This window comes from Tamandua tetradactyla, chromosome 2 (assembly GCF_023851605.1).
Source record: "Tamandua tetradactyla isolate mTamTet1 chromosome 2, mTamTet1.pri, whole genome shotgun sequence".
NCBI lineage: Eukaryota > Metazoa > Chordata > Mammalia > Pilosa > Myrmecophagidae > Tamandua > Tamandua tetradactyla.
In genome coordinates, this window is record NC_135328.1 from 198,514,089 (window position 1) to 198,527,213 (window position 13,125).

Here is a 13,125-nt window from a genome sequence, read left to right on the forward strand (position 1 = left end):
GACAGCCAACCCAATTACAAAATGGGAAAAAGACTTGAACAGACACCTCTCAGAAGAGGAAATACAAATAGCCAAAAGACACATGAAAAGATGCTCAACTTCCCTGGCTATTAGGGAAATGCATATCAAAACCACTATGAGATATCATCTCACACCCACCAGCATGGCCATTATCAATAAAATAGGAAACGACAAATGCTGGACAGGATATGGAGAAACAGATACACTTATCCACTGTTGGTGGGAATGTCAAATGGTACAACCACTGTGGAAGGCAGTTTGGCAGTTCCTCAGGAAGCTAAGTATAGAATTGCCATATGATCCGGCAATACCATTGCTAGTATCTACTCAGAGTACATGAGGGCAAGGACACAAATGGACATTTGCACACAATGTTTACAGCAGCATTATTTACAGTTTGCCAAGAGATGGGAACAGCCCAAATGTCCATCAACATCAAGTGGCTAAACAAGCTGTGGTATATACACACAATGGAATATTTTGTAGCTGTAAGACAGAGTAAAGCAATGAAGTATGTAACAACACAGATGGACCTTGAGGACATTATGCTCAGTGAGATTAGCCAGAAACAAAAGGACAAATACTGTATGGTCTCACTGACATGAACTAACATTAGTGAATGAACTTGGAGAATTTTTATGGTCTCACTGACATGAACTAACATTAGTGAATGAACTTGGAGAATTTCAGCTAAGAACAGAGGCCATCAGGAGATAGAAATAGGGTAGATTTTGGGTAATTGGAGCTGAGGGGATACAGATTATGCAGCAGGACTGATTGTAAAAATTCAGAAATGGATAGCACAATACTACCTAATTGTAGCACAATAATGTTAGTACACTGAAGCTGAATGTGAGAATGATAGAGGTAGGAGGGCTGGGGGCACAAATGAAACCAGAAGGAAAGATAGACAATTGATTTGAATAGTGAATAAAGAAGCATTTGCAAAGTCCCCTTGGGGGAACGGTGAGAAAGAGGGAAAATCCAACTTCCCCATTTGGAGAATTTCTGATATTCTCACAAGCAGTGGGGACAACCAAGTCAATAGGCCAAGCCCTCTCAATCTTGGGGTTTGTTCATAAGAAACTTATCCCCACAAAGGATAGACTAAGCTTACTTAAAATTAGGCCTAAGAGTCACCCCCAGAGAACCTCTTTTGTTGCTCAGATGTGGCCTATCTCTCTCTCAGCCAACATGGCAAGCAAACTCACCGCCCTCCCCTCTCCACATGGGACATGACTCCCAGGGGGGTAAACCTCCCTGGCAACGTGGGACAGAAATCCTAGAATGAGCTGGGACTGAGCATCAAGGAATTGAGAAAATCTTCTTGACAGAAAGGGGGAAAAGAGAAATGAGACAAAATAAAGTGTCAGTGGCTGAGAGATTTCAGAGTAGAGAGGTGATCCTGAAGGTTATTCTTATGCATTTTATAGATATCCCCTTTTTAGTTTATCATGTATTAGAGAGGCTAGAGGGAAGTGCCTGAAACTGTAGAGTTGTGTTCCAATAGCCTTGTTTCTTGAAGATGATTGTATAATGATATAGCTTTTGCAATATGACTGTGTGATAGTGAAAACCTTGTGTCTGATGCTCCTTTTATCTATGGTATGGACAGATGAGTAAAAAATATGGATTAAAAATAAATAAATAATAGGAGGAACAAATGATAAAATAAATTGGGTAGATGGAAATGCTAGCGGTCAATGAGAGAGAGAGGTAAGGGGTATGATATGTATGAGTTTTTAACTTCTTTCTACTTCTTTTTTTGGAGTGATGCAAATGTTCTAAGAAATGATCATGGTGATGAATACACAACTATGTGATGATACAGTGAGCCACTGATTATATACCATATATGGAATGTTTGTATGTTAAGAATGCTTGTGTTTGTATGTTGTTTATCAATGAAAATATTTTTAAAAAAAATAAAACTACAAGTATTGGAGAGGATATGGAGAAATAGGAACACTCATTTATTGCTGCAATGTAAAATGGTGCAGCCACTGAGGAAGAGAGTTTGACAGTTCCTCAGGAAGCTAAATATAGAACGACTATACAACCTAGCAATTCCAATATTAGGCATATACACAGAATTGAAAAAGGGGCTTGAACAGATATTTGCACATCAATGTTCATAGTGGCATTATTTACAATTGCCAAAAGATGGAAGCTATCCAAAGGTCCATCAACCAGTGAATGTATAAACAAAAAGTGGTATATTCATAAAGTGGAATACTCTTCAGCTGTAAGAAATGAAATCCTGATGCATGCAAAAACATGGACGAACCTTGAGGACATTATGCTGAGTAAGCTAAGCCAAACACAAAAGGACAAATATTGTACAATCTCACTGATATGGAGTAATTATAATAAGCAAACTCATAGTATTAGAATCTAGAATATAAGTTAACAGGGGATAGACTGGGGCTAGAGAAAGGGAAGCAAATGCTTAATTTGTACAGAATTTCTATTTAGGGTGATTGCAAATGTTTGGAAATTAATGAGAGTATTGATAGTACATTATTATGAGTGCAATTTACAGCACTGAAATATATAGGTTAATGTGGTTAAAAAGTGTAAACTTTAGGTCGTATATGTTACTAGAATAAAAATTAAAAGACAAAACAAGGACTGTATAACATAGCAAATCCTACTGTAGGCTATGGACTATAGTTAATATTACAAGTATAAGAATGTTCTTTCATGCTGGAGGTCTAGCAATGCCGGACTTTAAGGCATATTATGAAGCCACAGTGGTCAAAGCAGCATGGTATTGGCATAAAGATAGATATATCGACCAATGGAATCGAATAGAGTGCTCAGATATAGACCCTCTCATCTATGGACATCTGATCTTTGATAAGGCAGTCAAGCCAACTCACCTGGGACAGAACAGTCTCTTCAATAAATGGTGCCTAGAGAACTGGATATCCATATGTAAAAGAATGAAAGAAGACCCGTATCTCACACCTTATACAAAAGTTAACTCAAAATGGATCAAAGATCTAAACATTAGGTCTAAGACCATAAAACAGTTAGAGGAAAATGTAGGGAGATATCTTATGAATCTTACAATTGGAGGCGGTTTTATGGACCTTAAACCTAAAGCAAGAGCACTGAAGAAGGAAATAAATAAATGGGAACTCCTCAAAATTAAACACTTTTGTGCATCAAAGAACTTCATCAAGAAAGTAGAAAGACAGCCTTCACAATGGGAGACAATATTTGGAAATGATATATCAGATAAAGGTCTAGTATCCAGAATTTATAAAGAGATTGTTCAACTCAACAACAAAAAGACAGCCAACCCAATTACAAAATGGGAAAAAGACTTAAACAGACACCTATCAGAAGAGGAAATACAAATGGCCAAAAGGCACATGAAGAGATGCTCAATGTCCCTGGCCATTAGAGAAATGCAAATCAAAACCACAATGAGATATCATCTCACACCCACCAGAATGGCCATTATCAACAAAACAGAAAATGACAAGTGCTGGAGAGGATGCGGAGAAAGAGGCACACTTATCCACTGTTGGTGGGAATGTCAAATGGTGCAACCACTGTGGAAGGCAGTTTGGCGGTTCCTCAAAAAGCTGAATATAGAATTGCCATACGACCCAGCAATACCATTGCTGGGAATATACTCAAAGGACTTAAGGGCAAAGACACAAACGGACATTTGCACACCAATGTTTATAGCAGCGTTATTTACAATTGCAAAGAGATGGAAACAGCCGAAATCTCCATCAACAGAAGAGTGCCTAAACAAACTGTGGTATATACATACGATGGAATACTATGCAGCTTTAAGACAGGATAAACTTAGGAAGCATGTAATAACATGGATGGACCTAGAGAACATTATGCTGAGTGAGTCTAGCCAAAAACTAAAGGACAAATACTGTATGGTCCCACTGATGTGAACAGACATTCGAGAATAAATTTGGAATATGTCCTTGATAACAGAGTCCAGCAGGAGGTAGAAACAGGGTAAGATAATGGCCAATTGGAGTCGAAGGGATACAGACGGTGTAACAGGACTAGATACAAAAACTCAAAAATGGACAGCACAATAATACCTAATCGTAAAGTAATCATGTTAAAACACTGAATGAAGCTGCATCTGAGCTATAGGTTTTTGTTTTGTTTTGTTTTGTTTTGTTTTGATTTTACTATTATTACTTTTATTTTTTTCTCTATACTAACATTCTATATCTTTTTCGGTTATGTTGCTAGTTCTTCTAAACCAATGCATATGTACTAAGGAATGATGATCATGCATCTATGTGATGATGTTAAGAATTAATGATTGCATATGTAGAATGGTATGATCTCTAAATGTTGGGTTAATTTCTTTTTTTCCGTTAATTAAAAAAAAAAAAAAAGATAAGGGATAATTGGAGCTGAAGGGATACAGACTGTACAACGGGACTGGATATAAAAACTCAGAAATGGACAGCACATTACTACCCAATTGTAATGCAATTATGTTAAAATACTGAATGAAGCTGCATGTGAGGTATAGGTTTTTTTTTGTTTTTGTTTTTGTTTTTTTTCTTTCTATTATTGTTTTAATTCTTATTCTGTTGTCTTTTTATTTCTTTTTCTAAATCGATGCAAATGTACTAAGGAATGATGAATATGCAACTATGTGATGTTATTAAGAATTACTGATTGTACATGTAGATTGGAATGATTTCTAATTGTTTTGTTAATTCTTTTTTTAATTAATAAAAAAAAATATGTAAAAAAAAAAAAAAAAGAAAGTAGAAAGACAGCCTACACAATGGGAGACAATATTTGGAAATGACATATCAGATAAAGGTCTAGTATCCAGAATTTATAAAGAGATTGTCCAACTCAACAACAAAAAGACAGCCAACCCAATTACAAAATGGGAAAAAGACTTGAACAGACACCTACCAGAAGAGGAAATATGGATGGCCAAGAGGCACATGAAGAGATGCTCAATGTCCCTGGCCATTAGAGAAATGCAAATCAAAACCACAATGAGATATCATCTCACACCCACCAGAATGGCCATTATCAACAAAACAGAAAATGACAAGTGCTGGAGAGGATGCGGAGAAAGAGGCACACTTATCCACTGTTGGTGGGAATGTCAAATGGTGCAACCACTGTGGAAGGCAGTTTGGCAGTTCCTCAAAAAGCTGAATATAGAATTGCCATACGACCCAGCAATACCATTGCTAGGTATCTACTCAAAGGACTTAAGGGCAAAGACACAAACGGACATTTGCACACCAATGTTTATAGCAGCGTTATTTACAATTGCAAAGAGATGGAAGCAGCCAAAATGTCCATCAACAGAAGAATGGCTAAACAAACTGTGGTATATACATACGATGGGATATTATGCAGCTTTAAGACAAGATAAACTTATGAAACATGTAATAACATGGATGGACCTAGAGAATATTATGCTGAGTGAGTCCAGCCAAAAACTAAAGGACAAATACTGTATGGTCCCACTGATGTGAACGGACATTCGAGAATAAACTTGAAATATGTCATTGGTAACAGAGTCCAGCAGGAGTTAGAAACAGGGTAAGACAATGGGTAATTGAAGCTGAAGGGATACAGACTGTGCAACAGGACTAGATACAAAAACTCAAAAATGGACAGCACAATAATACCTAATTGTAAAGTAATCATGTTAAAACACTGAATGAAGCTGCATCTGAGCTATAGGTTTTTTTTGGGTTTTTTTTGTTTGTTTGTTTGTTTGTTTTTACTATTATTACTACTTTTATTTCTTTTCTCTATATTAACATTTTATATCTTTTTCTGTTGTGTTGCTAGTTCCTCTAAACCGATGCAAATGTACTAAGAAATGATGATCATACATCTATGTGATGATGTTAAGAATTACTGAGTGCATATGTAGAGTGGTATGATTTCTAAATGTTGTGTTAATTTCTTTTTTTTTCTTTTTCTTTCCGTTAATAAAAAAAAAAAAGAATGTTCTTTCGTGAATTATAACAAATGTATGACACTGACACAAGATGCTAATAATAGGGTGATGTATTAATCAGGATTCTTCAGAGAAACAGAACCAACAGGAGGTATCTGTAAATAGAATTTATAAAGATGTCTCACACAACCGTAGGAATGGAAGCATCCAAAATCCACAGGGCTGGCTGTGAAACTGGTAGCTCTAATGAAGGGCCTCAACAAACTCCACAGAAGAGCCTTCTCCCTTAATAGCCTTCAAATTGATTGGATTAACTCATTTGTGGAAGACATGCCCTTAGTTGATAGCAGATGTAATCAGTCACAGCTGTAATCAACTGACTGATGATTTAGTACACCAGCCTTCCAGTTTATCAAACAGCCATGAAATATCCTTGCAGCTATATCTAGTGGTTGCCTGACCAGACAACTGGGCATCATTACCTGGACAAGGTGACACCAGAACATAACCATCACAGGTGGTATATGGGAAAAAGGCACCTAATGCAAACTATGGACAATAGTTAATAGTATTATTTTAATAATCTTTCATTTATCATAACGAAGGTAACTATTTTTAAAAAGTACTATCAACAATTTAATAAAAGTTCCACCCCAATGTAAGGTGTTGGTGGTTGCGTGGTGTATGGGAATCATGTATCTTAAGCATGATTGTTTTAAACCCATAATTTCTCTAATAAATAAATTTTTTTTTAAATCTCCCAAGAAAGAAAAGCCAAGGTGAATTCTGTCAACCATTCCAACAAAGATTAAGACAATCCTGCTCAAGCTCTTCCAAAAAACTGAAAGGAAGGAACACTACCTAACTCATCCTATAAGTCAACATCACCCTAGTACCAAAGCCAAATTAAGATACTACAAGAAAATTTCAGACCAATTTCTCTTATGAATATTATTGCAAAAATCCTCAACAAAATATGTGCAGATTGAATCCAACAGCACATCAAAAGATTATACACTATGATCAAGTGGGTTTTATTCCAGGTATGCAAGGGTGGTCGAACATAAGAAAATGAATCAGTATAGTACTTCACATTAACAAATCAAAGGAGAAGAACTACATGATCATCTCAACTGATGCAGAAAAAGCATTTGACAAAATTCAGCATCACTTCTTGATAAAAACACTTTTAAAAGACAGGTATAGTGGGAAACTTTCTCAATGTGATAAAGAGCATCTATGAAAAACCCACAGCTAACATCATATTTGTGCTTGTTTGATATGATGTATAGACCCTAGAAAGCCATGTTTTAATCCTAATCCCATTTGTAAAGGCAGCCATTTCTTCTAATCCCTATTCAGTAATCAAAATTTGAAACTGTAATTAGATCATCTCCCTGGAGATGTGATTTAATCAAGACTGCTTGTTAAACTGCATTAGCTGGAGGTGTGTCTTCACCCATTTAGGTGGGTCTTGATTAGTTTCTGGAGTCCTATAAAAGAGGAAACATTTCAAAGAAAGAGATTCAGAGAGAGCAGAGCAGAACGACATAGCCATGAGAAGCAGAGTCCACCAGCTAGCGACCTTTGGAGATGAAGAAGGAAAATGCCTCCCAGGGAGCTTCACGAAACAGGAAGCCAGGAGAAGAAGCTAGCAGATGACACCATGTTCACCATGTGCCTTTCCAGACAAGAGAGAAACTCTGACTGTGTTCATATGTGCCCTTCCACTTGAGAGAGAAACCCTGAACTTCACTGGTCTTCTTGAATCAAGGTACCTTTCCCTGGATGCCTTTGATTGGACATTTCTATAGACTTGTTTTAATTGGGACATTTTCTCGGCCTTAGAACTGTAAACTAGCAACTTATTAAATCCCCCTTTTTAAAAGCCATTCTGTTTCTGGTATATTGCATTCTGGCAGCTAGCAAAGTAGAACAAAATTCACTGGTGAAAAACTCAAAGCTGGCGGGCCGCGGTGGCTCAGCGGGCAAAGTGCTTGCCTGCTATGCCGGAGGACCTCGGTTCGATTCCCGGCCCGAGCCCATGTAACAAAAAACGGAAAAACAAAGTACAATAAAACAAGAAAATGTTTAAAGATGTTTCCCTTTCTTCCTTCCTTCCTTCCTTCTATCCTTCCTTCCTTCTCTCTGTCTTTCCTTTAAAAAAAAAAAAAAAAAAAAAAAAAAAAAAAACTCAAAGCTGTCCCACTGAGATTTAGAATAAGACAAGGATGCCCACTGTCACCACTGCTATTCAACATCGTACTAGAAATTCTAGCTAGAGTAATTAGGCAAGAAAAAGAATTAAAAGGCATCCAATTTGAAAAGGAAGAAGCAAAACTTTCACTGTTTGAGATGATATGATCCCATACCTAGAAAGTCCTGAAAGACCTACAAAAAAGTTACTGGATCTAATAAATGAGTTCAGCAAAGTGGTGAGATACAAGATTAACATGAAAAAAATCAATAGTGTTTCTATACACTAGTAATATATAATCTAGGGAAGAAAACAGGAAAAAAATTCCATTTACAATGGCAACTAAAATAATCAAATATTTAGGAATAAACTTAACCACAGGTGTAAAGGACCTGTATTCAGAAAAGACCTAAAAAATGGAAGGCCATTCCATGGTCATGAATTGGAAGACTACATATTAAGAAGTCAATTCAACCCAAAGTTTAAAGGTTCAACACAGGGCCACAGTGGCTCAGCAGGCAAGAATGCTTGCCTGCCATGCCAGAGGACCCAGGTTCGATTCCCGGTGCCTGCCCATGTAAAAGAAAAAAAAAAAAAAGGTTCAATGCAATCCCAATCAAAATTCCAACAGCCTACTTTGCAGAACTGGAAAGCCAATCATCAAATTTATTTGAAAGAGTAAGGAGCCCTGAATAGCCAAAAACATTTTGAAAAAGAAGAATGAAGTTAGAGGCCTCACACCTCCAGACTTTAAAACATATGAAAAAACTAAACAGTGATCAAAACAGCATGGGACTGGCATAAAGATATATCAACCAATGGAACTGAATCAAGAGTTCAGAAATAGACCCTCACCACACCTATGGCCAACTGATTTCTGACAAGACCGCCAAGTCCACTCAATTGGGAAAGAATAGTCTCTTCAACAAATGGTGCTGGGAGAACTGGATATCCATATGCAAAAGAATGAAAGAGGACCCCTCTCACACCATATACAAAAATTAATTCAAAATGGATCAAAAATTAATTTAAAATGGATTAACTATAAGAGCCAGGATTACAAAACTCCTAGAAGAAAACACAGGGAAACAGCTTCAGGATCTTGGGGTAGGGAATGGCTTCTTATACTTTATACCTAAAGCACAAACAATGAAAGAAAAATAGATAAAAGGACCGCCTCAAAATTAAAAACTTTTGTGTATCAAAGGACTTTGTCATGAAAGTGAAAAGATAACCTACTCAACGGGAGAAAATATTTGAAAATCAAATATCTGATAAGGGTTTAATATCCAGGCTATATAAAGAAATCCTACAACTCAACAATAAAAAGACAAACAACACAATTAAAAAACGGACAAAAGGCATGAATGGACATTTTTTCAAAGATGATATACAAGTTCCTAAAAAAGCACATGAAAAGATGCTCAACATCACTAGCTATTAAGGAAATGCAAGTCAAAACCATGAGATATTTCATAACGACTAGAGTAGCTACTATTAAAAAAAAAACAAGTGTTGGAGAGGATTAGGAGAAATAGGAACACTCATTCATTGCTGGTGGGAATGTAAAATGGTGCAGCCATTGTGGAAGACAGTTTGGCAGTTCCTCAGGAAGCTAAAAATAGAATTACCATATGACCCAACAATCCTGCTACTAGTAATACACCCAGAAGAACTGAAAGCGGGGTCTTGAGCAAATGTTTGCACACTGTTGTTCATAGTGGCATTATTCATAATTGCCAAGAGATGGAAGTAGTCCAAGTGACCATAAACAGACAAATGAATTAAAAATGTAGTATATACACACAATGGAATAGAGTTCAGCTGTAAAAAGGAATGAAGTCCTAATGTATGTGACAACATGAGTCACAATGCTGAGTGAAATAAGCCAAACACAAAAGGACAACTATCACATGACTGAACTGAAATGAACTAATTATAATGAGCAAACTCACAGACTTAGAATCTAGAATATAGGTGACCAGGGGATAGACTAGGGATAGAGAATGGATAGCTGATGCTTAATTTGAGCAAAATTTCTATTTAGGTTGATTGTAAAGGTTTGGAAATGGATGGTGGTGATGGTAGCAAATTATTGTGAGTGTTTAATTAACAGCACTATCATCTATGTGAATGTGGTTGAAGGGGATAGTTTTGGGTCATGTTTGTTAATAAAAAGAAAGTTAGAGGATGAAACATGGGAGTATATAACAGTGAACCCTGCTGTGGATGATGGCCTGGGGTTAATAGTACAATTAAAAGCATGTTCATTCATTAATTATAACAAATATATGACATCAATACAAGGCATTAATAATAGGATGGCATATGGGAAAAAATACACCTTATGTAAACTATGGATTATAGTTAATATTATTATTTTAATATTCTTCCATCAATTTTAACAAAGGTACCATACTAATGCAAAGTGCCAATAATAGGGGGTTTATGAAAACACTGTATTTTTTTACATGATATTTCTGTAAACTTACAACTTCTCTAATTAAAAACAAGCAAATAATAAATAATAATAGGATACATTTCATAGACCTGTGTATTGGGTGTTTTAAATGAGGTAATCCATTTTTACCACTATGGGAAATTGCTTCACATAGTGTCTAGAACATTGAATCTCTCAGTAGCAGTAAAAAAAAAAAATAGTATAATTCTAACAAAGTGGTATCATCAATTATAACAAATGTTCCGCACCAGTGTAAGGTGTTGGTGGTGGAGTGGTGAATGGGAATACTATATTTTATACATGATTGTTCTATAAATCCACAGCTTCTCTAATAAAAAATTTTTTTAATCAAGCCAGGCTAAGGAATTTGGACTTAATTCTGTTGAATATAAAGTGATTCACACTATTCCTGACATCCATCCTTTCCTTAGCTCCACATGTCACTCTATGTCCTGCTGTAGTAGTATTTCTAATGTAAGAAAACCAAATCAATGATTAGTAGAGGCAGATGAAAAAGAATAAAGAAAAGATATGACATCTTTGACAGCAATAAAATAATTGTACGTTGAGGATAAACTGTACCATCTAAAAATGGAAACTCATGGCAGTGGGTCTTCTCAACCCTGTTTGCATATTATAATTACCTGGGGGAGCTTTTTTAAAAATATATGGTACCCAGGGTCTCAACCCCAGAAACTCTGATTTATTAGGTTGAACTATATAAAATTTGCATATATTTGACCATTTTTAACATCCCAAATCCAGAAATTTTGCATAGTTGAATGTGTCACGGTGGGAGAAAGGAGCCTATTTCCTCCAACCCATTGAAGTAATAAGATTCATAATTTGGGATTGGACTTTGGGATGCACAAAAATGGAGCAAACCTTTTGGCCTGCTTTTTATTCTGAGCTATTCATTTATATCATACAAAGGGCTCTCCATAGAGTCCTACCTAACTCAAGAGCTTGGGATTGAGGTTTGGGGACAAAGCCCTAATAAGCAATAACATACTTATTGCTTGCTGTGTTCTCTGGGCATATTTCTCATGGAGATCATATGAGACGTGACTGAGGAAAGGGGATTTGGGTATCCCTGGGCACCATGCTAACAACATCGTAACAGTAGTTCAAAATCACTGTAAATATACTGAAACAGATATGACTCATGACTCATTCCATACTTTTTCATAATCACTGAGAGGTAATCCAGGTGAACCAAAGCAAGTCCAAATACTTGCAGATACTGAATCAAGTGAAAAACATGATCTGGCTCTCACCTCCAGCTGCTGAATTGCTGTTTCCCTCTCTTTAATAAGTTCCAGATCCTGTTCAGTGATGGCCACATCATCTTCCTGGCTCTGCATCTGGTTCCATTCCTCATGGCTACAGGGAGACAAGCACACTAGTTGATTCCTCCTCTCTGAGGTATATGTGAGACTTGCCTACAACATGCCTACTGCCAGCAGAATGCGCCCCAAAACAATCACAATACAGTTCCAACTCCTCTGACATCCATACAAAGACCCTGAGGGCCACAGTCTTCATATCCGGAGACAATGAGCTGATAACACCAAGAAAACCAAGTCTTGACTTCAATAGGCAAAACTGAGAAAAAGCAGGATTATAAGGGATAAGACTTTTTGTTTCCATTTACAGGTACACTCTGCAATCTTGTTAATACTTTCTAGACTAGGAGAGTAGCCAGAGATTTTAAGTCAATGAAGTATATTGGCCCATCATCTTCCAGGGACTCTCAAAGTATGAACCGTATTGGTATTTGGGTACTAAATGGGTGAAGGAAAGCAGGTGAAGTGACCTGTCAGCACTTTGCCAATTAGTCGAACAGAATCACATCCGGTTTTCAGGAATTTCCTTGTGAAGCAACGCTTTGGATGAAATGCCTCTTGGTAGAAAACGAATGTAAAAAGCTAGTGAAATACTATAACTTTTCTTTTGATTACCATATTTAGAAGAAAGGCATATTACATATTACACTAGAATCAAAACACTTTAAAAATCCAGTACTAAGCATGTTTCCAACAGTAGTATAAATCATACTTCATCCTCACAGTATTTAAAGAATGTTCTCTATGTGCTGGAAATAGAAAACTGGGTAAGACAGAGTCCTCCAGGTCTTTGAGGTACTTACTTATAGCGTAGTAGGGGGGAGATAAAATACATATCTATGATAAAACCTTTTAAATTCTGAACTAATACCATACATATATGTCTATGGGCTTAATTCAGCGTGGAGAAGAAAAAAGAGACACCTTTCAGGTACAAATTGTTTGCTTTTCCTCTTAATATTCCTAAAGGATGAATCTCCCCCCATTTTAGAGATGAGTAAACAGAAGCTCAAGTACTTTGAAGGACTTCAATCTGAATTATAGGTAAAATGATTTAGACATCCTAATCCATAGATTTGCAGGCACCAAGCTCCCTCTCCTACATATAGACACAAGGGGTTTCTTGGAATTTATTTTTTCACCTTGTCATTATTCCTTCTAT

General features: G+C 36.5%; 1 protein-coding gene across 1 annotated transcript in view; it reads right to left on the reverse strand.

Annotated features, from left to right (window-relative positions):
* The window catches only part of STX12 (syntaxin 12), a 62,973-nt gene that overhangs the window by 18,962 nt on the left and 30,886 nt on the right, over positions 1–13,125 (reverse strand). The window contains exon 6 of the mRNA XM_077150649.1: positions 11,895–12,000. Within this exon, the coding sequence (XP_077006764.1) occupies positions 11,895–12,000 (106 nt within the window). The remainder of the gene's footprint in view (positions 1–11,894; positions 12,001–13,125) is intronic.